The 26294-nt window shown below is 50.7% G+C and overlaps 10 protein-coding genes across 10 annotated transcripts; 7 read left to right on the top strand and 3 right to left on the bottom strand.

The window, feature by feature from the left end:
* The first annotated feature begins 493 nt into the window (after positions 1-493).
* On the top strand, positions 494-2644 carry M438DRAFT_204761 (alcohol oxidase). Its single transcript, XM_029899364.1, has 2 exons — positions 494-681; positions 736-2644. Exon 2 carries the CDS (start codon positions 790-792, stop codon positions 2629-2631), a length of 1842 nt encoding a protein of 613 aa, XP_029761166.1. The 5' UTR covers positions 494-681; positions 736-789; the 3' UTR covers positions 2632-2644.
* Positions 2645-3158: 514 nt separating this feature from the next.
* On the top strand, positions 3159-4386 carry M438DRAFT_354982 (uncharacterized protein; the record flags this gene model as incomplete). The annotated part of the gene is made up of 3 exons (XM_029906998.1): positions 3159-3571; positions 3634-4187; positions 4256-4386. The coding sequence occupies 3 exons, from the start codon at positions 3159-3161 to the stop codon at positions 4384-4386; spliced, it is 1098 nt and encodes a 365-aa protein (XP_029761165.1).
* Positions 4387-4555: 169 nt separating this feature from the next.
* M438DRAFT_345187 (uncharacterized protein) lies at positions 4556-5760 on the bottom strand. The gene has a single exon (XM_029905390.1). It carries the CDS (start codon positions 5665-5667, stop codon positions 4771-4773), a length of 897 nt encoding a protein of 298 aa, XP_029761164.1. The 5' UTR covers positions 5668-5760; the 3' UTR covers positions 4556-4770.
* Positions 5761-5804: 44 nt separating this feature from the next.
* Positions 5805-6156, top strand: M438DRAFT_204747 (uncharacterized protein). The gene has a single exon (XM_029899363.1). The coding sequence runs from the start codon at positions 5885-5887 to the stop codon at positions 6080-6082; it is 198 nt and encodes a 65-aa protein (XP_029761163.1). The 5' UTR covers positions 5805-5884; the 3' UTR covers positions 6083-6156.
* On the bottom strand, positions 5822-7775 carry M438DRAFT_296032 (COP9 signalosome complex subunit 12). The gene is made up of 2 exons (XM_029901893.1): positions 6996-7775; positions 5822-6941 (listed from the first exon to the last, which is right to left on the bottom strand). Exons 1-2 carry the CDS (start codon positions 7668-7670, stop codon positions 6231-6233), a joined length of 1386 nt encoding a protein of 461 aa, XP_029761162.1. The 5' UTR covers positions 7671-7775; the 3' UTR covers positions 5822-6230.
* A 34-nt stretch (positions 7776-7809) lies between these two features.
* On the top strand, positions 7810-9052 carry M438DRAFT_374227 (ribosomal protein L18ae; the record flags this gene model as incomplete). The annotated part of the gene is made up of 5 exons (XM_029908489.1): positions 7810-7839; positions 8066-8069; positions 8383-8567; positions 8659-8835; positions 8894-9052. The coding sequence occupies 5 exons, from the start codon at positions 7810-7812 to the stop codon at positions 9050-9052; spliced, it is 555 nt and encodes a 184-aa protein (XP_029761161.1).
* An 85-nt stretch (positions 9053-9137) lies between these two features.
* Positions 9138-9597, top strand: M438DRAFT_345185 (uncharacterized protein). The gene has a single exon (XM_029905389.1). It carries the CDS (start codon positions 9232-9234, stop codon positions 9499-9501), a length of 270 nt encoding a protein of 89 aa, XP_029761160.1. The 5' UTR covers positions 9138-9231; the 3' UTR covers positions 9502-9597.
* A 131-nt stretch (positions 9598-9728) lies between these two features.
* Positions 9729-11759, bottom strand: M438DRAFT_296024 (Metallo-dependent hydrolase). The gene is made up of 2 exons (XM_029901892.1): positions 11482-11759; positions 9729-11429 (listed from the first exon to the last, which is right to left on the bottom strand). Exons 1-2 carry the CDS (start codon positions 11621-11623, stop codon positions 9838-9840), a joined length of 1734 nt encoding a protein of 577 aa, XP_029761159.1. The 5' UTR covers positions 11624-11759; the 3' UTR covers positions 9729-9837.
* Positions 11760-11944: 185 nt separating this feature from the next.
* Positions 11945-18825, top strand: M438DRAFT_396819 (uncharacterized protein). Its single transcript, XM_029909281.1, has 4 exons — positions 11945-12368; positions 12419-17440; positions 17490-18431; positions 18501-18825. The coding sequence occupies exons 1-4, from the start codon at positions 12207-12209 to the stop codon at positions 18516-18518; spliced, it is 6144 nt and encodes a 2047-aa protein (XP_029761158.1). The 5' UTR covers positions 11945-12206; the 3' UTR covers positions 18519-18825.
* Positions 18826-22679: 3854 nt separating this feature from the next.
* Positions 22680-24455, top strand: M438DRAFT_354976 (uncharacterized protein; the record flags this gene model as incomplete). The annotated part of the gene is made up of 3 exons (XM_029906997.1): positions 22680-22789; positions 22845-23147; positions 23201-24455. 3 exons carry the CDS (start codon positions 22680-22682, stop codon positions 24453-24455), a joined length of 1668 nt encoding a protein of 555 aa, XP_029761157.1.
* Positions 24456-26294: the final 1839 nt, after the last annotated feature.

Raw genomic sequence — 26294 nt, 5'->3', positions numbered from 1 at the left:
GATTTAATAGATCGATCTGTACGCATACAACCAAGATGGAAGAAGGAATGTTTGGCTTAGAGCCGAGAAGAGGTGCAAGACACGGGTCTGTTCTTGGCAAGAGCGAAGCCCTCGAACTCGTCGCTCACACATCCTTTCTACCTGAATATGGCTATCCACGTTATCAGTCATGTTATGGTTCCTCTATTTCGTATCGTCGCTATAAGACCAGTCGTCATCTGTGGCTTTACCTGCCATATCTCAGTGTGTAGCGACGCGCACTAGAGCTAATAGCTGATGACGGTGCGACTTTTACCTAGCATGAGCGATGAGTCGACCCGGGAGCCGGTTGCGATATAGTAGCCACTATATCTTACCGCAAGATACCACCAGAATTGACAGGCTTATCAAGACATAGCAAAGCCTCTGCGCCAACCGCCATTAGCGGCTCAGTGCCGCCAAGCGAGATTAGGACACCTGCACATGCATTCACCATGCGTTGCCATTCGTAGAACATGACACGAGACTTCTGCAAGTTCGCGAGATCGAATCTCCTCTTTTCCTTCTTCTCTACGCCACACGAAATCAATAGCCTGAACACTTGCAACTGTGCTAAGCTCAGGGCTCAATAAAGTCCTGCCTTCGCCTCAATCCATACAACTTCTTCTTGCTCTCTGATAGCAAGACATACGCAATATCTTGGTAAGTGGTAATCAAAGTTGGTAGATACAGATGTTTAGTAGCTTATGCTGGCAGCACTTCGTTCGCCTCCTTGTCAGAGCCAGGCAGTAATACCGCATTGACGTTGGAATGCGTTCCGAAAGTCCTGGTCGCACTTCCGTCTTACAGACGAGAATCAACATCAAGTATCAAGAGTCCATTTTCGAAATGGCACAGCACGATGTGATCATTGTCGGCGGTGGCACTGCGGGCTGCGTGTTGGCGAATCGCCTGTCAGAGGACCCCAATGTGTCAGTGCTCGTCCTAGAGGCCGGTGAGGATCGCAGTGACGACGACCGTGTCTATACCCCTGGTCTAGCAGGCAGCGTCTTGGATGACCCCAAGTTCGATTGGCAATATGTTTCGGAGCCATCTCCCAGCATGAGTAACAGACGCATGAAGCACCCCCGTGGGCGCGTCATAGGCGGCAGCAGCGCAATAAACTCACTGGCGATCATCTACCCTTCAGCTGCGGACATTGATGTTTGGGCGGAGCTTGGAAACGACGGTTGGGATTGGAAGACTCTGGCGCCATATTTCCTGAAGTTTCAGACCATTGAGCCGCCAAACGATGAAGTCAAGAAGCAAGTAAACATCATACACAGTGATGAAACTATCCGGAAGTCAAATGGACCAGTTCGAACATCATTCCCATCACAAGTCACAGCACTTCACAAAATTTGGCTCGACACATTTCGCAATTTGGACCTGGAAAACGTAAGCGACCCACTGACTGGACACGCCATCGGCGGGCATACGTCAACCTGCCATATCACTGGAGATCGCTGCGAACGCAGCCATGCAGGAGTGGCATATCTAGATCCCATCCTTGAGCGGAAGAACTTGACGATCATCAGGAACGCAATGGTTCACAGACTGGCGATTGGCAAAGACAGCTCGGGACCAATAGTCCGTGGTGTTTGGTACTCACAGCACGGCATTCTCCATAAAGTTGCAGCCAAGAGAGAAGTCATACTTGCTGCAGGTACATTCAATACGCCACAAATCCTAGAGCTGTCTGGTATCGGCGACCCTATTATCCTCGAGCAGCACGGTATTGACGTTGTCTACGCCAATCCGGCTGTTGGAGATAACCTGCAAGACCACATACGAGCATGGGTCTCGTTCGAGGTCAATGACGACGCTCCAGTACCGAGGCCAACGCCTATTGACAAAGCACGAAGGATGTACGAAGGAAATCGATCTGGGCCTTTGACTCAAAATGGCGCCTTCATGTTCTCTTATACGCCACTTGCGCCATTCTTAGACCCGGAGGGACATGACAAACTAAAGAGTATGCTCGATCGGCATTTGGAAGATGATGGAAGTTGTTCACCATTTTTACGCAAACGCAATGGCTTCATTCGAAAGGCTATCGAATCTGCCGACGAAGCAACCGCCGTATCATTCTTAAGTCGGAAGACTCAAGATGGCTCGAAGGGCGGCAACTTCATCACTTTGAACTCCATGCTGTCTCATCCTTTCTCCGCCGGGAGTGTCCACATTACTTCTACAGATCCTCAGATCAGGCCCAAGATCGACTTTGATTACTACTCGAACCCCATTGATCTGGAGATACATGCCCGACACGTGAAGGTGCTGGAGAAGCTGGCAGAAACAGAACCGCTAGCATCGATCATCAAACCCAGGGGAAGACGGCTTCCCGAGGGCTACCCCACGGATACGATCAACAATGCTAAAGAGGTGGCGCGAGATTTTGCGATGACAAACTACCACCCATGTGGTACATGCGCTCTAGGGGCCGTGGTGGACAGTCGTCTGAATGTGAAAGGTGTCCGAAATTTGAGGGTTGTAGACGCGAGTGTCATTCCCATCATACCCAGGGGAAATATTTTAGCAACCGTGTATGCAGTCACTGAACGTGCTGCCGATATCATTAGCGAGGATTTGGGATTACATAGAAATACGTAGAGGCAAAGCGAGGGTGATGATTGTGCTAGCACGTGGGAGCTGCGGCAGGAGCACCTCTCTGCGTTCTACTCTTGTGCGTCAGCTCTTGGAGAAATTGTCTAATACCAAGACGATCAAGGTCAATTACATCCGATAAATCTCTCCAGTCTGTTCTCTAACTGTTAGTGTGATGAGAGTGCATGGTTTGGGTGTTCGGGTCGTCAGCCTTCGGCAGTGGTTGAAGCGACCGCTTTTCTCAACGTCGCTCGGCCGGATTCCAACCGTTCGATAGTCAACGCAGTTCGCACAGTTACCCGCAGACAAACCACTGATGATGTTGCCTTATGCGTAGTTGTATCTATATGATCTGGTATGTCGTTTTTGTTCTAGGCGGTGACCATGAGTCTTGCACTGCCGGCATAGCGTCGTGCCTTCCCTGTCATCTAGTCCATGACCCCTCTTGAACACCCACTTCTTTGTTTGCTTGCTTCCTCTCATCTTAAATTTCAACTTTCTGTCGCACTTCCCATTGCAAACCATACATTGCGATGCGCCAAACCATCTTATTACTGGCAGTCTCAGTGGCAGCTTCCACTACAGCATCAGCAAAATCCACCACTCACAACGAAACCATTTACAAATACACGTACGACCTCAACACCACATACCAAGGCTGGCCAAACTTCTTCTCCGGCTTCGACTTTGAAGATGATGCGAATCCACCGGGATCAGGATATGCTGCATATGTCAATCAAAGCTATGCGCTATCGAATAACATGATCAGCAATGGAACCAACGGAGCAGTTCGCATAGGAGTCGATCATACAACCACCATCAGCAGTAAAAGCAAAAGTGGCAGAAAAGCAGTCAGACTGAATAGTAAAATGGTCTACAGCTATGGCTTGTTCATAGCAGATTTCACACATATGCCTGGAGGTATCTGTGGAACATGGCCTGCCTTGTAAGTTTCCTTCTCTACTCTCCTCTCAAACCCAAAAAACACTATACTGACAAGCACCAAAGCTGGATGTCCGGCCCCACTTGGCCCATAGGCGGCGAATTAGACATCCTCGAGGGCGTCAACACAAATCCACGCAACAAGATAACCGGCTACACAAATGCCACAGGCTCCTGCACAAACTCCCAAGTCATCATCTCCTCCAACCTCACTTCCACAGATTGCACAGATCTGGAAGACACTGGATGTAGTATGTCATCCTCCTCTACTGCCTCGTATGGCACTGGCTTCAATGCAAACTCAGGCGGCGTCTACGCTACAGAATGGACCCAGCAGACTGGTATACGCGTCTGGTTCTTTCCTCGCAGCTCCATACCCTCTGACATCGTTTCCGGAAAGCCAGAGCCTAGTACCTGGGGCATTCCTGCTGCTGCAATTCCGGCGGAAAGTTGTGATATGAGTACGCATTTCTTCAATATGCAATTGGTGTTGAATACCAATTTCTGCGGTGGTTGGGCGAATAGGACGTGGAAGACTAGTGGATGTAATAGGTATGCGGATACTTGTGAGGAGTTTGTGAGGAGCAACCCTAAGGCTTTTGAGGATGCTTATTGGGAAGGTATGTTTTACTGAGTTCAAATTGTTATAGGAGGGATGATGATGATGATGGCTGACTTTGAGTTGCAGTGAACTATATCAAGAGCTACACTGGCAGAAATGTTAGTAGTGTGGTTGCTGTCAACGGTACCACTTCTTCGGCGACGATGAGTGTTAGACCTCCGATGCTGTTACGATGGCTTACAAGGATGATGTTGTGAAGAAGGATACTCGGCTAGATACAGTTGATTGCAAGAGGAATCAAAAAGACACACAGTGGCTATAATAAAAACCGATCAATGCTTCTTCATAAACAAAAGTCAGAGAAGTCCGCTAGAGATCTGGAAAGAATGTCTGCAGCTTGCAAATGAGGAGGGGAAGAGAAGAAAAGAAACCAACTGTTGGTATACTCTTGGACATTCTTGTACTGGATCATATGCGTCGTTTCTATGTATACATATTGGAAGCCTGATACATCCTTCCCAGTGGTCAGTGAGAGATGTCATCGACAGAGAAAGTACCAGAGCTATATGCTTCTGGCTTTCGCAAAGACGAAGCAATCGCCCTTCACAACCCCTCCCTCTCGAACCGTTTGCCCCCACCTCTTACCTCGCAGAAAAGATCTTGAAAGTCTGCACATCCCTCTTCATCCTGTACAAATCTCCCAACTTGAGACCCCACGAATCCGCCCATCTGTTCTCCGAAATCTCTCTGATGTCTTCGATGTCGAATCTGTGATGTTGTAACCATGCTTCTATGGCGTCTAGATCTTCCGGTCTGTTTTGCCATGCCATTGCACCTCGCTCATAGTCTATGAAGCTGTGGAGACGTTGGTCTGGGTCCGCGATGGGAGGAGGGAGGGTTGATGGGCGTGACGACGGAGGCTGTGGTGGTTGAGGGTGTCGCTGTGGGAAGGTGGGGGTGGTTGTGTAGTCGGTTGTTCCGCCGACAGATTGGGAGGGCGTGTGGAGGTTGTGGTGGTTCTGTTGTTGTGGACGTGGCTGGGGTTGTGGTTGTGGTTCTGCGTCTTCTACGCCGTCTGCTTGATGTTGATCCTCCCCCGCCCTGCCATCGGTATTGTTGCTGGTCGGTGGTCTTGCAGTGACCATTCCGCCATCCCATTGGAACATGCCGGTGGGTCCGACTCGCACATTACGGCTCGTAAGGTCTAAACCATTACTCTGCAATTGTTGGGGAGACGGCTGTTGCGATTGCGGTTGATTCGGCGATCTACCCTCACCAGGTCTTTCAATCCGCCACGGTCGCGTATATTTCTGCCGTTTGGAAGGCGTGTATTGAGCGCATTTGTCCAGGTGCTTGACCAGCTCGGTCGTGTGCCAGCTGCGTTCTTTGGCGCAATGCTTGCATACTGCGCGTTCGGTCCTGTCGCCGGGTCCTGGCGGAAGTCGCGTGAAGTTCTCTTCGACCTCTGGTAGTGGCGCGCGACCGCCTTTGCGTTTCTGGCTGTTAGGCTGGGGAGTGATGTTTACTGCTGAAGACATGGTGCTGTGGGTTGCATGATGGTCAAGGGAGCGGCCGCAGAGTAGCTCATCTAATCAGGAAAATCATGATGCTCCCCTGACGCACGCCAAGTCGCTGTCAACTCCGGAGGACGAGGGGACGAGCCACGAAACTAACAGGCTTGAAAGAGAGAAGATGGAACGATATTGTTGGGTAGGTAGCTAAACCCGGTGTCAATATGAAGTTGTTGCCTAATCTATGGATCCATTGGCTTTTAAGTGTCCTCAAGTCATCCTTGAGAGCCTGGCTATAATTTTGCATCATTATCATGTCATCATCTCATGTACCGATGTCGTCCGCAGTACCGATGAATACTGGCCAGTTGCGCCCCTGGTTGGAAGATATTACTACGAGCTACTGCCTGTAAGCGAGGGCGTGTCGCGTGCATCATGGTGAGGAAGGCATCCATGCTCGCCTGTACTGATAGTATTGGTGCATTCATATTGGTGTGATTGCAGGCGATTCTGGTGTGCGTGTTGAGATTTGACGCTAATGAGGGCAGATGTTGCCTCCTGGTTGCATGTCGTGAGAGAAGCACCCGGGCTCAGACGCCAGTACCAGGGAAAGCACCCTTTTTGTTCAGCACGACCATTCCGTGAGTGCGAGAAATGTAGCCCTTCATCATGCCCTTGTAGATCAAGTTGGCGAGCAGACACTCCACTTCGTCACCCTCAAGCTCAGTCTCGCCTCCAATCTTCAGTGCCGCTGTGAACTCCTTGAGAGGTATACGACTTCTTCGGACCGGCTCTGCGCCTTCTTCCTTTGGAGCTTCAAGTTCACCAGAAAGGTAGACTTTCCGGACGAGATTGCGAAGGCAGATATCACGGCCACGCTCGAGTGTAAGATAGACTCTACGTTTGACAAACTCCTCCTCACCTGCTTGTAGAGCAGCGTCAAACCCGGCCAGGTCACCCTTCTTGATGCAAGCGCAGAGAGGAGCGAAGAGTCGTTGAAGGCCAGGATAGGGCGCCAACATTGCTTGTGTTGGTAGGACGTGGGCAGTGATGAGTCTGGTCGGAATCAAATACGTCAGAATCAATCTGATGTTGCGAGAAGATCCTGCCAATGCTTTGTTGTAAGCTATGGTCAAGTGTTCCTCTGCTTTCGCATAATCCTCGTGTAAGAATTTGAGGACTCCGAGATAGTAATTGTAGGTGACTTGCTGAGACCGAGGGAAGCGATCAAGAGGTGGTAAGTCTGTGTTCGTCGCTGAGAGCGATCTGATGACGTTTTGTGACAGAGCAATCGAGTTCAGCTGTCATGCATAGTTAGTACATCCAGCCTTGGGGTCATGAGGCATTATGCTCACCTTGAAGTATGTCTTGAACTGCAGATTGGCGATGTAGTAAGCGCCCCACTTACGAGATTCTTCGATGGGAGACCTGTCGCCGACACAAAGACTGAAGACTCTGTTGATCTGGCGTGCAGCATCCTCAAGCTTGTCATTTCCTCCCTCTGCGTCGCCGACATCCTCCTCAAAAGCATTGAACGCAGTTTGACCCTTCTGAAAAGCAGCCTCGTCTGCCTTGATAGCGAATACACGCAAGTACTTGCCCACCATATAAAGACAAGGAATTGTCCAGGCGTCGAAGACTTCAAGCTGGTAGCCTCTCAACAGTGCATTGAGCAGGTCCTTCCAGGCATTATAGACCTTATCCCAGTTGGCGACCTTACCCTGAGGCTTGGATGCATTCTTTCCCAGATTGAGTGATTCTTCGGCAATGAGTATCTCGCCAACGGCTTTCCAGTATGCGACAAAGACATCGGCCCAGGCATTGACTTCGTTCCTGGCTAGTTTGCATGACGAGATGTGCGAGAGAGCATGGCGAAAGTCGGACTGAACACTGAAGGCATTCGTTTCTCTGTGCAGAGCATATAGGCGGCCACTGTCATACTTGGGTGCAACTGGCGACAGCGTGCTAGCGAGCTCGTAGCCTCCCTTTGCCATCATCGCCTGTCCGAACTCGGTGGTGACACTGTTCATCTTGCCGTTGAGTCCACGCGACTAGGATACAATGAAGGAAATGACCTAAAGGCAAAGTTTCACGAAGAACCTACACAGAGTGTCAGTCGACAACAGGCACTTGCCTTGCATGTGATGTTGATGATGATGGATGGATTGAATGGCCAAAGCTTCAAGACGCCGGCGAAAAGTAAGACCGCGCCGAGCAGAACACAGCCGCCAAGGAAAGCGCGCTCCAGTGACGGCTTGTTCCGCTAAACGAGGAGTCTGGCGCGCTGGAACTCCACCGACTGTGCGCAGGAATTTCTCTCCTCAAGCGACTTGACAATTTACGTTGTACTAACCTTCCAGCAAACGCAACAGTGAGTCTACATACCAGCTACATATTCGCAACTGCAATACTGACATTTCTCCAGATGAGTAAGTAAATTTTCCATCACGCACGTCGTCCTACCGCCGAGTTCGATCCACCGCCGATTATCCCACTCCATCTGGCCTGCGCACACTCGCATCTTCGCTCGCATCGTCTGCAATCCTGAATATGGTCCAATTTGGCTACGACTGTTCCTGATGCAAATCATTCGATACGACTGAAGAATTCGACCGAGGTCATGGAGGAAACGAAAATTGCGCATTCAAGAGGAGGGTTTGAAAGGATCGAATCGGCTGGCTTGGTCGACTGTCAGCATCAAAGAGCAAGGAACAATTGGGCTAATACCATACTGCCGTACAGGTCGCCTTCAGGAATACCAGGTCGTTGGCCGTCTGTTGCCCACCGATGCCAACCCCACCCCCAAGCTCTACCGCATGCGCGTCTTCGCTCCCAACGAGGTCGTCGCCAAGAGCAGATTCTGGTACTTCTTGTCTCAGCTGAGAAAGGTCAAGAAGGCAAACGGCGAGATCGTTACCCTCAACAAGGTACGACTTATCTCAAACCTATACAATGCTATCTCCCGGAAATGGGCTGCAGCGTTTGGCGTTAAGTGACGCGATTAACACGCGCCTGCAGATTCATGAGAAGCGCCCCCAGAAGGTCAAGAACTTCGGTATCTGGATCCGTTACGACTCTCGCTCTGGTACCCACAACATGTACAAGGAGTACCGCGAGATGTCCCGCTGCGAGGCTGTCCAGGCCCTCTACCAGGACATGGCCGCCCGCCACCGTGCCCGCTTCCGATCGATCCACGTAGGTTTCCCTCCTCATCGCTGGCCTCGTGTTGCCCGCTGGCTGACACGCATCACAGATCATCAAGGTCGTCGAGGTCGAGAAGGCCGAGGATATCCGCCGCCCCTACATCAAGCAGCTCCTCACCAAGAACCTCAAGTTCCCCCTTCCTCACCGTATCCCCAAGACCGCCGGCAAGAAGGTCTTCGCCGCTCACCGCCCCGCCACCTTCTTCTAAGCGTCTCGTCCCACACATTGCTTGCGTACTGCTGGTTGGGATGGCGTGAGAAAGGACTCGGAGGGCTTCATTCGACCGTGGGAAAGAATAACCCCCTACTCGCAAAGAGTAGATGTTCTACGGCTCAGAAAGAAGAATCAAAAAATCTTTTTTTCCGCAAGTCTTTTACGACTAATTTCATGACCTTCCATTCTAACTCTGCAGTCCCCATTCTCCCCTCTCTTTTATCCCTTTTCCCCCTTCCTTGTGCCAGTGATGATCCCGCTGTACTTTTCCGTACACACCCCAGCGATGCAGCTCGTAGGAGTTGCCCGAGCTACTTGCTTTTCAACGCAAGAAGCTCGGAACGGAGCGTTGGTAGATTGAACGTCTGCACTGGAGAAGATGGAGGTGCCTTACGTCGCTTTTGTCTTTTTCAGTCAGCAGGGGAACGAAGAGATTTGGCCTAGACTTCCGTGGGTCCACGTCTAAGAGAACCCCCTAACATCACGTTGTCAAGGTGACATACTTTTAAGAAATTCAAATTTCATGCTTCAAACTACTCCTCTTGTGCTTGTTGGCCTTTGTCTGTGTTTCTTGGTGCTTGTGAGCTTTGCATGTGTTTGATGATATGTGCTTTTTCTTCATCAAGTGTTAGGCCTGCGATACAAAATTCACCAGGTCACTCGGTTTGATCGCTTTTCTGTTCTAGTACATTGATCACAAGCGCATCCTTGAATCATTGACATTCGTGTCTGCAAGATAGATTGTGCAAGACAGCTATCTCGCACAATCTATATTCTACTCTACTCATCAGGATTCAAATCCTGGTCCTCTCCAAACTCCACAACAACCCACTGACAGAACTTTTCAAAGTCCTTTGCCCACTGCTGCATCCTCATAGCCCTCTCGCCTTTGCCATATGCACCTTCCTTCAACTCTTGAGACCATTGCTGTGCATTCATGTCCTCGAAGGAAGCCCATCTGACACTGTTTTCCGCCAAAGAAGCCAGACCTTCTAGACCCAGGTTCTCCCATCCTTGCAGCGCTTGCCAGAAATCGTGGGTCATGCCACTATGTCCGTGACCTAGGATGGCTGGATCGTCGTTACAGAGGGAAACGGGTACGCCTCTTGCGAGCAGAGCTGGCAGAGGATGTGACATGATACTGCCGGTGAGACGAAGGACTTCGTTACTGATAGGACAGCTCTCGATGAGGATTTTCTTCTCCTTGACCATGTCGCACAGAAGAGGGTGTTTGTAGAGCGAGAAGGCGTGACCGATGCGTCGGGTACCCAGTAAAATCGCATCGAACAGGTTTTCATCTGTTTCGTCACCATCACCTAGGGTCTCGCCAGCGTGGAAGAAGAAGGGAATATCCACTTTGTTCTGCGCGCATGCTTTCTTGAACCAGAAGAGTTCTGGCGTCAGATCTGCCAATGAGCGACCTAGATCTTCTTGACCCACGAGATCGAACCCACAGATCAGCTCTGGATACAGGAGTTTCATGTCAATGCATTCTTGCATGCTCTCGATGATTTTGCGGGAGTCGAAGCTGCGAAGAGTTGTGTAAATTAACCTCGCACCCCAGAAGCCTTTACCCAAGGCTTTGAAGTTTTCGATTTCTTCGTCAAGGATATCGATCATGAGTTCGTTGTCCTTTTCCGGTTCTTCTGAGCCTTCCTTGTAGAAGGGGTCGAGGAATGTGCTGCGAACATCGACGTATTGAACACCGTCTTCAATCAAGTCCTCGAACATGCGGCGGAGGAAAGTGCGGAAGGTGGGCTCGTAGTGCAGTAGACTGGAGATGATGCCGAAACACGATTGGAACTTGCGCCAGATGTCGTTGGGACCGTGCATGTGCTGGATAGATTCGTCCAGAGTGATGGTGATGCGCTCTCTGACCCACTTTTCGAAGCCTTTGCGGCCACCGCGTGGGAAGGCATCAGCAGCGGTGTCAATTGGGATCCATTGGCCAACAGTATAAGAGTTTTCCCAGATCGAAGAGCTTTCAGAAGAGCGGTTCTTTAGCCACTTGAAGAGGAAAGGGGCGGAGGATTGAGCATCTTCAGAGTCGAGAGGCTGGTCAGCCTTGATATGAATACCCTTTGTGTTGAAAGCTTCTTCGATGAGCCAATCCATGTTGACCATTGCTTCGAGATGACAATGCAGAAGAGCACCCTTTGGCATCTTCTTGACAATCTTCCAGAGTTTTGACTGTTCGATCTTGGGACGCGCCAGCGTGAACATCATTCCAGGGTAGATATCCTTTGAGTCTGAGGCCAGGCTGTCTTCATAGTCCTTGGTCCAGAGTGTTTGTTGTTCCTCGAATCTGATGGCAGAAACAATAGCACAAGCCTCGCGAGCCATTGGTGACAGGGTCTCCCGGAAGGCATGGTCTTGAAGAAGTCAGTAATGTCTATATCTCTGCTATGATGGTCCTCGACTGACCACTTCGCTGCTTCTTCTCTTGATCGATCAAGGCATCACGGCCCTGGAGATATTTTTGAAGGAATGGCTCTTCAAAAGACGGAACACCTCTTTCCTTTAGCCATTGAGCATCGGCATCGTCTTGAATACTGAGCTGATCCATATTTTGTGAAACAGAACCACCTATTACAGGCCAAACAACTACACAGATACAAATCAAGACAAAAGTTGCCTACAATGCTTGCGACTGGTATGAGGTGGATATGTTGCACGAATGGTATATTGCTTCGCGGATGATCGAGAGAGAAATATGGAAGGACTGCAGGCACGCCATTGACTAGGCGATGGGTGCACGGACGACAACGATCCAGTCAGGCAGCGATCGACAAGCCAAATGACGGTGGACCCCTCGGTGATAACGGAGTCGATTGTGACATGCGGAGAGTCACCAACTCTAACGCGAATGGTTTGAACAGTCAGGTGGACACCACAAATCAAGCGGCGACAAAGACATGCCTATCTGCCTGCCTTTTCTTTGAATCGTGTGAGAGTGAGCGGCCAACCCAGGACGAAACGGTAGCCAAGTGACGCATAACACCTTCTGTCTTCATGTGCCCCGCTAGTTGTCGTTCGTGTACCGTAACATGAATATACGTCAACTGCAGTCGACATATCACCGCTTGAGGAGCATGCTTGGATGAGCGCGACTTTTTGTTTTTTGTTTGCACTTTAGCACCTCCGCCACCATGGCTTCGTGGATGCCAGCCTACTTCCAGAAGCGCCTGCTTCGTGCTGCCTTATCACGTATTGCATTGCTGGACGTAGACTCTTTAGATCTCGACTCTTTGGGCGTTAAGATCGGCAGGACCAGCACTGTTGAGCTCAAGAACGTCGGTCTTCATGTCGAAGTATACACTCTGCTGTTCTTTCCTTTCGAAGGCTGGCTAACATAACCCAGGAACTCACGGCCTTGTTACAGCTCCCACCGAACCTTCGCCTCCTGGTCGCTCGTGTGCTGTCGCTGCGCCTGACCATTCCCGCCAACTTCTTCCAGCAAAGCATCATCGCTGAGTTAGATGGAATCGATGTACAGGTCGCCGCCGATGTGCCTGCCGAGCCTCGCGACAATGCCGACGACTCGAAGACCCCCGAGCATCGCAAGACGAACAGACGAATACACTCTCCCTCGCCTCCTTTTCACGATACCAGTGGCCTTCCCTCAACACAGCGTCTGGCGCGGTCCATCTTGTTGGAAGAACCGCTAGAAGAGAAGCAAGAGTTGGAGGCTCGCTACATGGCCAAGTCGTCTTTGAGTGACACAAGCGACGACTTGGGTACTGGTACAAGCTTGGGTTTGCCTGCTATGGTCGCTAGCTTTCTACAAGGAATCGTGGATCGTGTCCAGGTAAGGATAAAAGACGTCAACTTCAGGCTGTCATACCAGGACTCCACCCCTGAGACAACTCCTACCATCATTATTGCACACGTCGCAAGCATTGATGTTCGCGCTGCGGCTGCTTATGTCGATGCTGATGGTGGAAACACAACTGCACCCACGGGAAAGCGAAGACAGATCAACCTGCAAGGACTTGGTGTTCACTTGCTGCATGAAGAACAAGTCTCCCGTACACGCACCTCGGTAGCTGATCTGTTCGCTTCCTATGCAACGGAAACCTCACGTGGCAGAGAAGAACACACGGGAGACACACCTATGGAGCACGAACCATCTCTGGCAGAGTCTGGTGTTTTACCACACATTCAGTTTCCAGCTCATGCATATCTGTCGGACTCCGATCAGGAGAGTTTGCCTGACGAGATGCTTCAAAGCACTGCTTCTTTTGATATACGTCCCGGTGAAGACAACATCTCCTGGGCATCCAGACGTAGCCAGAACTCGTCTGGTCATGATCAGATTTGGTCTTCGTTCGCACCTGAACATGATCCGACAGCATCAGACATACTCCAAGATCTGTCATCATCTGTCTTTCTGAGTACGATTGACGCTAGAGGATCGCCTAGCACAATGTCACAATCTCCAGGTGGACAATCTTTCATCAGTGCGCAGGACCCACAGACCGCCTCGAGTTCAAGATTTTTGCATCGGGAAATTCAGTCTACGGGAAGCATTCGTGGTGCCAGACATGTTGGAGACGACAACATTATTGACAGCCCGCCAGCTTTGTCTCCCGAAGAACCAGAGGCCGAGACCGATCTAGCGGAGTCTGTGGTTTACAGCCACGCTGAGGCTGAGAGCATGTACATGAGCGCTGTAGGTCAGGAGCCAGGATCTCCAAATCTGAAGATGCTCCCAGGTGGATGGAACTCTGTACTAGACGACGACGAAGATCTGGACCCGCCGTTTTTGTCGCAGCACTTGACCGAACAACCTGGCTATGAGTCTGAGGATAGAGCTCCTACACCCAGATTGCAGAGCTATTCACCTGTCTCTGAACGACAAGCTGGAGTTGAGCCACAAGAAGGAAAAGCCACATCGCTGAACTACGTTTCAAAAGAGATTTTGATTTTACGTGATCTCGATATTGGTATTCGACAAACCTCCGGAGCTAGTACACGTATGCAAGACGCTGGAGATGTAAATTCCCAGAGTTTGATGGCTACTTCCGCCTTTCATCAGGCTCCAGGTGCATTCTCAATTTACGCTGAAGGAGGTCGCTCTTCCCTGCGTTTCAACGCACCTGCTAGATCTGACCAAACATCTGATGGTCTTGAAGAGGACGACATTATTGATACAACTATTGAAGTTGCTGCCAGTCCGATCATGTTGCAACTAGATGCCGACACAATCCGTTCGTTCATTGCACTGATGGATGTCGCGAAAGGACCGGCTGCGACACGGCGGGCTACCGAATCTCGTCCGGCTCCCGACCAGAGACTACCAAGTCTTCAGTTGCAGATCGAACAGTTCCGTGTCGCTCTTCTTGAAGATTTACCTGAAAAATCGGTCGAACTTGCTGATCTGTCTTCGTGGCGACCGAGTCCACCTTCCGATCACGAGAAGAAAGCGTTGTTGAAGCTCGAACTACAACGCGTCGACCTTGAAGTCAGTGGTCATTTCTCACCTGCAGACATAAATTTGCATATCGGAAACTTCACGTTCACTGCCGGTACCAACGATGTTATCTCTTTTGACCTGTCTGGAAGGCAAACAGATCAAAAGACTCCCCAACGTGTGGTCTCAATTGCTACCCACACAAACACAACGCTACAAGGGCAAGTCGAAAGGAGGATAGACGCCCGGATACTGCCTATTCGTGTTGATCTTGATCTGATGAAGTTCGATGAAGATTTCGATGCTTTGGGCGGATTGACTGGTGTTGTTGAGATGAGCTCATCACTGCTGTCAAGTGGCGTCTTTGCCAACAAGTCAGAAAGCCCAGGCCCGCCGCGTAGGGGTGTCCGATTCCAGGAGCCAGCGATCGAAGAAAGCATTTCTTCACAAACAAAGCTCAGTGCAAACCTGAAGGGGCTCGATGTGAGATTGGCATCTCGATCTTGCTCTCTGGAACTACGAGCATCGACAATCCACGTCCTCCCCCGACAAGATCGTGTGTTCGTCAGTGTTGACAGGATGTCTGTCACGATGCCCGTGGTGAACACTTCATCCGAATACTCAGACTTCGATATCGTTATTGAGAAGTTGAGTATGATCTACTCATTCTCGCCAAAAGAACAAGACCTTGCTCGATTGTTATCGCTTGTCACCCCCACCAAGAACAAGTACGAGAACGATGATGATATTATGATCCACACCCTTCTTAGACAGAGGAGGAAAGGGTCGGTATTGAACGTGCAAGTCGCAAAGTTTCAGACGCACATCAACGCATGGGAATTTGTACCCTATCTCCAGTCTCTTGTTGAAGAGCTATCTAAGCTGTCAGCCGTCACCAAGTACTTGCCAGAAGATGACACTCCTGGGGTACTTTTACTGGTTCGGGTCGACCACACAAGACTCCAAGTGCCCGTCAACGAGCAATTTGGGCCCATGGACGTTTCTTTCAAGAACATCCAGATAGCTCAGGTAGGACTGCCGGCTCTCTATGCGCTCTCCATCGGCAGTATGAATGCAGGTCCAGCTGGCAGACACGACATAATTCACGAGGTGCTCTCTGGGGCTTGCACAGAAGAATATCCTATGCTCATGGCACGTATGGTAGGAGACGAAGCGGAACCTGTCGTGAAGGCCAAGTTGTTCAACATCTGTGTCGAGTATGACATCCCTACTCTCCTGTCTCTAACCAACACAGCGACAGCCTCAGAGGTAGAGCATAAAGTACACGACCTTGCGACCTCTGTTCTTGACCCCTCGGCTTTTGGGCTTCCGAACAAGTCACATCCGGGTGTTGATTCAGTCAAGTCTTCGAGCAGCTCCAGCAAAACGCTTGATATTGATGTTCTGCTCCACGACTGCGCCCTTGGTCTACAACCCAGAGACTTGGAATCGAAAGCCGTCTTACTACTTACGAACACAAAGTTTACCACTTCAGTCCCACCAACCGAATCATTCGAGGCTACGTTGAACATGCGAACAGCAACACTCTATATTGTAGACCAGACTACTGCTTCACCTCCTGACAATACAATTTCCCCCGGTATATCTTCTCAGCCAAACCACTCTCTTCGTCTGCAAAGCTATCTCTTGCAAAAAGGCTATGTTACTGTCACTACTATTGGATCCGCACAAGCGACCGTATGCATCACGGAAGACAAGTCCAATTCCGAGAAGTTTATCGATGTTGAGTTGCGCGATGAATTCTTCTTATTGGAGACCTGTGCCGACTCTACACAGACCCTAATTGCAGTACTCAATGGCCTATCACCACCAGCAATCGCGAACGATGATCCAAAATTCCGCACTCAGCTCGATCCCGGGCTTATGACACTCGATGACATGGTCAACTCCTTCTCGGGCGAGGCTTTTGTCAAACCCGGCCCTGCGCCCTCTGCTCTGTTCGATGCCGAGACGGACTTCCCATCACCTGATGAAGAAGATCTCATGATCGGATCGGACATCGACGAGGAAGGAGCCATGGCTTTTGAAGACGAAGATTTCTACGGCGAAGGAGGTCTCCAGTCTGACACTGTCGAGAGTCTTCTGGAGCAGGATCCATTCGAGATCACAAGCTCGCCGCAATTCAGCGATGATGCTTTGTTGCGCAGCCTGAGAAAAGAGCTCGGCACTTCAGACCTGACGACTCCTGCAGTGATCAGACCATTTTACCAGGATGATCGACAACTCGACAAGATCTATGGGGGCTCGAGAACGCTAGGAGAAGCTCACGAGCAGCAGAAACAGTTCCCAATCCAGGTACGGGTACGAGGCGTTAACATCATCTGGAACCTGTACGATGGCTTTGACTGGCGACGAACCCGCGAAACTATCACGCAGGCAGTCGAGGAAGTGGAGTTGAAGCTGGAAGAACGCAAGTCGAGCCGACGCAGGTCTAACACCTTTGAGGAAGAAACAGAGACAGTGATCGGCGACTGCTTGTTCAACTCCATTTACATTGGCGTACCTTCAGCACGTGAAGCTTCAGACCTTCGCCATTCGATCAGCAATCTGATAAACCAGGGTAATGAAGTCGCGAGTGAGACAGAGAGCTATGCCACGACTGGCATCTCAAGACCGAGTCAAGCTGACATTAACCGCCAAAAGAAACTTCGAAAGAAGCGACTTCGACTCCAGCGTGGTGCGTCCAACAAGCTTGGATTCGAACTCAGAGGTCTCGCTCTCGATTTTCTGGTGCACCCCCCTGGTAGTGGTGAGGTGCAAAACTCTGTCGATATCAGGGTGACAAATTTCGAGATTTTTGACCACGTACCGACCTCTACTTGGAAGAAATTCCTGACGCTCCACAACGACAAGAAGAACATGCGCGAGATGATGAAGCCCATGATCCATCTAGAGCTCCTGAACGTTCGACCAGTGCCAGAATTAGTAGCCACGGAGATGACCATTCGTGTAAGTAACGATACACTCGTAGACCGTTCTTTCGACTAACACCTTTTAGGCTTCCGTTCTCCCACTACGCTTGCATGTCGACCAAGACGCATTGGAGTTTATGACCCGCTTCTTCGACTTCAAAGACGACTCTTCCAAGCCTACCGATGCAAATGCCGAGCCTCCATTCATACAACGGTTGGAAGTCAATACTGTCAACTTGTGTCTTGACTACAAGCCAAAGAAGGTCGACTATGTCGGTCTACGAAGCGGCCGTATGTCTGAATTCAAGAACTTTGTGACTCTTGAGAAAGCCAACATCAAGCTCAAGCACGCGATAATCTACGGTCTAAAAGGATTTGACACACTACATGACACCTTGAGCGACATATGGACACCCGACGTCATACACAACCAGCTTCGCGGTGTCCTTGCTGGTATTGGAATGACAAGACCTCTTGTCGAACTTGGCATAGGCATCCGTGACATTGTCGCTGTCCCTGTCGCCGAGATCAGGAAGGATGGCTTCAAGGTTCGCAGTGTTCAGAAAGGCGCTTTTAAAGCACTGAGTACGACCTCATCCGGGTTCGCGCGTCTAGTTGCAAAGGTTGCGATCGGCACGGGGACCAGACTGCAAGAAGTCGAAGACATGCTGTCCCCGGCTCAGCGCACACTTAGTAATCAGAGCCAGCAGGATGTTGAGGGAGAATACGAGGAGTCCCAACAACGCCAGGTCAGCAACTATGCAGATCAGCCCCTGGGCGTGATCCAAGGCCTGCGTTCCGCGCGTCTTTATCTCGAGCGAGACCTGACAACGGCACGCGATGCTATTATCGCTGTTCAGGGAGACTTCCTGGCCAGCGGGACCGCCGCAGGGGCAGCCCGGGCGGTGGCTCGACATGCGCCAACCATATTGCTCCAACCTGTCATTGGCGTCAGCCGCGCGGTGGGTCAAACCTTCAAAGGTGTCGGCAACCAAGTCGACCGCGAGTATATCAAGAAGTCGGAAGATGTAAGTTTTGAGCCTCTTTAAACAATTCGCAATCATGAAGCTTCCAAGCTAACGTATTCCCACAAATAGAAGTACAAACATCATTGAGAGCCGGCCGTTAGCTACAAGGGGAGATCACGACGATATAATATCAGCTTTCCATATGCAGCTCTTCGTGACGATATACAACGGAAATACAAGGAGAAGGGGAGGGAGAAACCGGGGAGGGCGTTTGGTGATTCATTATACAGATCGGTGACTCGTATTCGCACAGCGCTGGCGTCTTTTGACTTTCACTGTCCGTAAACAGATATCTACCGTCAATTCGCGAGAGTCTGATTGGACTTCTTCCTCTCAGCTGATTTTCCACGTGCTTGTTTGCAGCGTGAGTATCGATGGCAGAAAAATACGGACGGTTGTAGGGCACATATCGAGGCTCGGGCTCCCGAGATTTCCTTCTCGATCGTCCTTTCGTCTGTAGCAACTTGTAGCGCGTTTCAACTGAGCCCCCCATCCTCTCCACAACGTGGTCTGACAGGTGGATTCGGAGATGGTCTCTCAGATCAATTGCTTGCTTCGACCTCATTGCCGAGTCCTAGCGAGTGACCGGCAGAAAAAAAACCAAATTTCTGCCTGGGCTATTATGCTTATTACGATTTGTGGTGGAGTCAAGTCAGGGTACCTAAGATGAAAGGATATATCACCAACAACATCAATAATCGGTCATGTCCGAGAGAGTGTTTCTATTGTAGGAGCTCGTGAGGTCCAGCAGCTGAGCAGAAAATCCAAACCATGGATCTCGAGAGCAGCGAGACATTGTCGTTATGGCGCGTCGAACGTCTTTGCCGGCTGCTGCCCTTTCCGACGATATGGCTTTCGGCAAATATACTTGTTAGGGTTTACTGTTGCCAGCCGGCGCACATGGTGAGTATCCCGAGCTGTTACCTTCAAAGCCCGAAACATAAAAGACATCATGCAGACGGGCATCATCGTGTTCTCCGAATATGACCGAGGTGTTTGCAGGAGGCGGTGGGCGAGAAGCCGTCTAAGGTCGATAAGCGGCGAGACACAAAGCAAAAAATCACGATTGCCAACGTGCTGGTGGATGTGCTCTCTTCGATAAACCCCATCCATCCAGCGCCCTGCTAAAAATAGACAAGAGAAATAAACTTGAGATTTTGACTTCAGTCAGAGCCATGACACGTTCGACCTTTGGCTTTTACACCAAAATGCGCCTTTTGCTGGCCGGACTACCCCTCACCGCGAACTCACACGGCACCACCACGCAAAGGAGGAACCTGAGGTTTCAATCTTGCTTTCGAACTGGAAACGCCTTGGGAAATAAGAGGACCGGGAATTGGGCGTGTACCCAAGCAGAATTTATCCCTGACAATTCCTCTTTCTGGACAACTGAGCCGATGGAAAGTCCAGAGCATGACGGCCTGCTTGAGAGGCAGAAAAACAGTGGAAGTATGCCCACCGGAACCGAGCGAAAGCAGAGCACAATAGCGGGTGGACTTGCTATATAAAGAAAGCGACTTTGTCGATGAAGCGACTCATGGCGACTGAAGCGATGACTAAACAGCCCAAAAGACCAGAGCGCGATTCGCGAAAGGCAGAAAAAAAAAACCAGGGTCCTTTTTGGACCTGCCTTCTTCGACCACAGACATCATGCCGTCCGCGCCGGGACCGCCGCCAAAGAAAGATTTGCGGGGCATACGCGAGGAAGAACTAACCGATGCGTGTTTCGATATTGCAGCTGCCCGAAGATGCGGCGCGGTGCATGTGTGAGGAAGGATTCAAACCGAGGTGTTCGGCGTAAACTGTTGAAGATTATGCTAAAGGAGCAATATCTTTAGGCAGGATCCACGCAGGTTGCCAAAGCCAACCGCATCTGTGTGGACGTTTGGTTTCGAAGTTTGAACTCAGAAAGTGCCAATGCTCTCGCCAAGGGGAGAACACATGGACGGCGCCGAGGCCGAGAAAGATAGGTGCACCTTCTTTTAGCTGGCTATGCGCTCATGCATTTGATCCAGCTTTCTTGAAGCCAGGGAAAAGATCGAGGGCTGAGATTGTAGTGACGAACCGGTCTGTCGGCCGAAACGACCTACAATTGGTCCTTGACTCGATATCTGGATCCGCTGGCGAGATTTGATTGTTCTGCTCTATTTCCATGCCCCTGACTATTAGCTATGCTGCCAAAATTGGAACAGACACTCGTCTCGCGGACAGCGTGTAGATACGAGGTGGCCAGATCAACTGCTAGACATCCTGAGGTCTGAGTGATACCCATGCCGTTGGTAAAGGAAGTTGCACTTTTATAAAATCTGATCTCAAGAGGCCAAGAGCTCTCAAGGAAATGCACGTTCCTGCAACGTTGAGAGATCAGGGATCTGAGATAGGGCACGGATGAGTGCACTGGGTAGCTGCCTGCTGGTCACAGTGAATGGTCCGATGGATACAGACGATTTCTGCATGTTGCACGTTGAACTTGGAGACCGTTTCTTTGCTTGAAAAGCATAGACTTCTCTCGCTGCGCGCGGGCCGCCGACGCCATCAGAGCCCTTTCTCGAGACCAGACAACCTCTTCTACCGACCGTGAGTGACAGCTCACCTACAAGGTTGAAGACATGCTTCCACGAATAGATAGAGCCGCAAGCCCACGACTGGAGAGTGTCAGACTCTATGTCGTTTATGCGCCGTAACACAAAGTCTGTCGGGCTGCCGGCTGATGTTCTGCGTGAAAGACGGCGACGTTCAGCAAAATGGCCGGTGGGGGGGATGCAACTGTAGATCTTGCGGCATCTCGGTCCGTCCAGGACACTCGAAGGATCTCGGTTTGCAGAAAAATATTACTGTATGCAGGTCAGAGCGCTCGACGAGAGAACGCTACGGTGCCATGCGAATTGATTGTCTACGGCAAGCAGCATTCTACTAAAGCAGAGGGCATCTGCATGACACCTCAAAAATTGAAGGGCTATCGATAGCGTCACATTCTTCTGGATCTGATATGACAGCAGGATGCAGGGCCTGATCGTAGCCATATTACTGCACTGCTAGCGCAGCCGGTGCGTGCCAGAGTAATCGCAGGGACAGCGAGCCATTGTCATCGAAATCATGACAAACAAGAAATGATGGGCGTCGGATGGCGGAGAATTCAAGACCCCGCCACGTGAGCTCCTTCACGCTTCAGCATCGAAAGAGAGAGGCTGGAGCTCAGGGAAAGATCGATGGCACTACGGCGTAGGGCGCAACGGCAGCGCAGGCTTCGGCGGAACCAATTGAAGTGTGAAGAAAACACTGTCGCGCGAATAATTGGAGAGTTTCTGGGACAGGTCGACTGTGAATCTAATCAACGCCCATAAACTCCAAAGTGGCAACGTCCAACGATTGGCGGAGAGTGACTTGTCTCGCTGCTAAAAATAAACACAAGCGAAGAATATCTACCGTTCTTTCACTCTCTCGGATGGAGCCTAGGGCAGCACGTGTGATCAGCAAATCATGGTTCGCCCGGCCTAAGAGAATACCAGACACATGAAGAGCCAAAGGCGGTGACTTGGCTGGACGCCGCTCAACCTACGCGACCGAGAGGCAGGAGATAGGCAAGCCCCCTCTCGACGTTGCACAGCGAGGTGATGGAATGGACGACCAGCTCGGTGAGCCCGGGCGGAAGGGTGTGCCTGTCAGCGGGCGTTGGAACACCAGACTGGACTGTGCTGGACGTGAAAACAAAAAGATCTGGGATGCTTTTTGCCTCGAGTCTAAACTGTTTTGGTATGTACCATGCCCTGAACAAGCTCATCCTCCGGTTTGGGTAGCAGCTCGCGCAGGCCCTCCTCCTCCCCAGAAGAGCTATGTCATGCGACGTTTTGACCCGTTGGCAGGTCCCTCTCGGTAAAAATAGTACTCTTCGACGGGTTCCCGTCGAACACTATGTATACCGCCTTTGCGTTCTTGACCAGTTCGTCCTGAACCATCAAAGAAAAGCATTCGGGGTCCCACTTAATACCGGGCCCATTCACTCGCTTCCCTGCACATCATCAAGCACGCTCGCTGCCTAGTTGTTTCTTATCACTTTCCCACTTTCCGTATTCTGCCTTTTTGCAAACCTCACGCGTCTGCTGGCCCTTCTAGACTTTCCTTTCTCCCTTCCACTTATTCGCCGAACCTCCCACCGGTTTGGGATACCAATTGCTACCAAGGAGCCAGTCTCTTCACATTCCAGAATCGGTGCATACTCAATCGCACAATTGAAGCCTAAAGATCATCATGGCCGGTCAAGGCGCAGGTCCCTCTCGGCGCAGCCACACCAAGAGTAGAACAGGATGCAAGACGTGCAAGCGTAGACATATCAGATGTGATGAGACGTTCCCCCAATGGTGAGCAACTGATTCTCTGTAGCCCTCCGTGGTCAATTGCTAACCACCTTCGCAGTCGTAATTGCACAAAGCATCAGGTCCGTTGTGACTACATGGACCAACAACGACCCGAAGCAGAGGTACAGCCACCGCGAGATCAATTCCCTCTACCCTCATCGCCAGGTGTTGAGCACATGCTTGATGTTTGGCAACAGACAGGCAGCTTCCCCTACCCGGAGCTCCAAGTGTTCCCTCAGCCCAGGCCACAAAGCCATTCAAGGATCGAGCTGCGTCTCATTCAACATCTCTCATCCATCTCGAGGTCACTGCTCATGAACAGCACCAGCGACATGACAGTATGGACCTCAAAAGTGCCAAAGTGCGTGTTACCCCTCTTCACTGTGATCATCCACCCCTAATTAGCCCGTTTAGGTATCTCAGTGTAGCGACCTCGTATTCGTACGTCATGCACGCATTCTTGGCATTCTCTGCCAGCCATCTGGCATGGATCTCTCCCTCTCCAGACACACGCAAGATTCAGATCCAGCACGGCGGCATTGCTCTACGTGGACTCCATGATGCTCTCAGCTCCTTCTCAAAGTCCAATGCGGACGCTATCTTGGCGACTTCTATCCTTCTTATGACTCAAGCAAACGACTGGCGCACATGGTCTTCTCTCGAGACTGGTATTCGTACTGTTGCAAGTGCTATGGCCGGATGGAAGCATGAATCGGTCTTTGCAGATTTGATTAATCTGAGCCCTTACAAGCCTTCAGAAGATCCGCGTCCGCTCCCTAGCATGCAAGAGCGCCATAGCATACTCACCAACGTACTTGCTTCCCTCCAACGCCTACAGCCTCTCCTTGTCACCAACAGTCCCGAGGCATACTGGATCGAACAGCTCCTGGGTTACATCTCATTCCTTTTGGCCACTCAGCCTGCACACACGGCTGCTGAGCAGTTTGATCAATTGTATAGCCTACGGAAATGGGTTCTCTTCGTTCCTTGTCTGCTCCTTGAGAAGCCAATGGTTGATGGTCCTTCGACACTTGTGGTAGCCCACTTGTATGCCACTGCGCTCTCCCTGGAACCTTTGTTCCCTGCCCTCGGTGCCTCCTTCTGTGCCGCCATCAGCTTACCTCCCCTCGAAAGAATTATCCAGATGACTGCCCCTATGCAAACAGACGGCCAATTCGGCCAGCATGCACTGGAAATCAGCTCCCTTATGCACTTCCCTCAACAAGCAGTCTCCGCCTACCGCGCCCGTCTGGCATGGACACAGCAACACCTGGAGCAGATTCAACTCCAACAGACACCCCAACAATCTCCCTATGCGCCTGTCTTCAACCTTGACGGTGTGAACACGCCTTTCATGAACTTCGGAAACCTCAGCCCTGGCTTTGTTCCTTCATCCATCAGCCACGTTCGCGAGCAGAACCGCATGTCCTCAAGTTCATTGTCGGGCTCACCTTACCTTGGAGTCCCCACTCCGACACCTTCGTACGAGAGTGGATTTACCGACGGCACAAGCCATTGGGGCACTGCACATTCACCGGCCTTTCCACCAAACCAATACACCACCGGCGACCAAGAGCATGGATACGACTCATACGATTTTGAGCAACTAGAAGCACCCCACGGGGGCTTTCGAGGCGGGTTCGTAGTTCCCCCGACCGTCTGGGCATGACCGACGCACCCCACGGAGTAAAAACAAAAACTAAATTACGCTGCGCGATCCAGGACTCCCACTACCCGGCACGGCTACCACACACCAAGTTCTCAGGGCCATAGCCAAGGATGAGAGACAGCCTTGTCTCTAGATGTCGAGCCCTCTTCCCTTCGTTTCATTCTCGCTACGCGAGCGGTGTCTGTTAAGACGCCTTTTTCAACACTTTTTTTTTTCTTTTCTCTAGTTCGACTTCGTTACTTCATTGCACCGCGAGCGCGCATGATACCCTCCAATTTCTCGATACCGACAGTCCCCCCAATCGACACGCAAGAACCACCACCACCACCACCACTATACCACCACAACAAAACAACTACAACTCTCGACTTCCTTTTTTTACTCGACACGAATCTCCTACCACTTTTGTTGGACGCGTCTCGACTTTTCCGAACGAAACATTATACCTCTTTTCCCGTTTTCTGTATGCATTGGCCGACCAAAAAGGAGTTTTGAAGCATTTGAGCATTTTATGTCTGGAAGATTTGACATGAGGCAAGAAACAATGTATGGGTGTATGTGTCCGTTTTCCTTCTTCGCAATCCTCGCCGCACATTTAGAAGGCCTCTCTTGTTCTTGCTCGCTTTCCAGAGCTTTTCAGTATACTACATATCTTCTGAAATGAAAAAACGGCAGTCACGAAGCTGACCATGAATCAAACCACAACGCTCCTTCCTACCATGATTGCACTTTTCCTGATCTAGTCATGCCGCTATTTAGCTCCACCATCAAGATGTCTGACTCGTCGTCGTGGCCTTGCAGCATCTCCTCGGTTGCCGGCTTCTACCACAAGACGGTCTCGGGCTCCGAGGAAAGCGGCTATCCCGGGTCGGGTGACCCTGACATGGTACATAAGCCAGCGTACCTGCACACGCGGCCAGACCAAGACCAAGACCAAAGTATCTCGCCGAAGCCATCAAAAGCCCACTGAGCAAGTATTATATCACTAGTTTCGCTCCTACCACAAGGCTACTACATAGATGACTCCACCGGCGTAAAAACCGTAAGCTCCAGCAGGTTTTTGTTGCCATCGCATCCTTCCAAGCCCGGATGAACCGGCAACTCGACAACGCCATGAGAGGTTCCACAACATCACTGTCATTTCTGTCAAAAGCGGGAGTGGGCAACAGTGAAAAGAGGGCTTGAGGTCAATTGTAGATAAGCGAGTGAGCGTATTTATAGCTCTCTGTTGACACGCGTGGTGTCCACAATACCTAATATCTACATCACCACGGAACAAGATCCCATGAGTTTTCGATTAGATGGCAGTCCTATGGTCTGAACTTAGGCAAGACCCAGAGCATGCTCATGCTAGAGATGCGACAGTGATTCTGTGATGCGATACATGTCTCGAATTCAGAGTTCGACGATACGTGAATATGGAAGGCGCGTCCGAGATGTTGGCCGGGCCACCCGGACTCAATAGTTCTTCACAACATCCGATTTCAGTGATCACCAGTTTGTATTCACATCTCGCTATAAACATATCCATCCTGTCTGATACTCATAAGAACCACTTGACCTGCGCTGTTCGTCTCAATTGGCTGCGTTGGTGGTTTGTGGTGAAAGTCAACATTTTTTCTGGTTCTGCTTCAACGTTCACAAACTGCCACTCTCAGCCACGACAAGATGTGTGTAAAGGTCAACGATGCCCTTGAGATTGGTGCAGTCGTCCACGAAGAAGGAACGCTAAGTACACTCCCAGTGGATCCGGCCTCGACGTGGAATTGTACATGTACAGAACGACATGCGTGACAGACCACAGCACTCAGAGAGCAATTATTAGTGGTCACATTCAAG

The sequence above is a fragment of the Aureobasidium pullulans genome, assembly GCF_000721785.1.
Source record: "Aureobasidium pullulans EXF-150 unplaced genomic scaffold scaffold_8, whole genome shotgun sequence".
NCBI lineage: Eukaryota > Fungi > Ascomycota > Dothideomycetes > Dothideales > Saccotheciaceae > Aureobasidium > Aureobasidium pullulans.
Note: the sequence above shows the minus strand (reverse complement) of the source record. Positions and strands in the feature narration are given on the sequence as shown.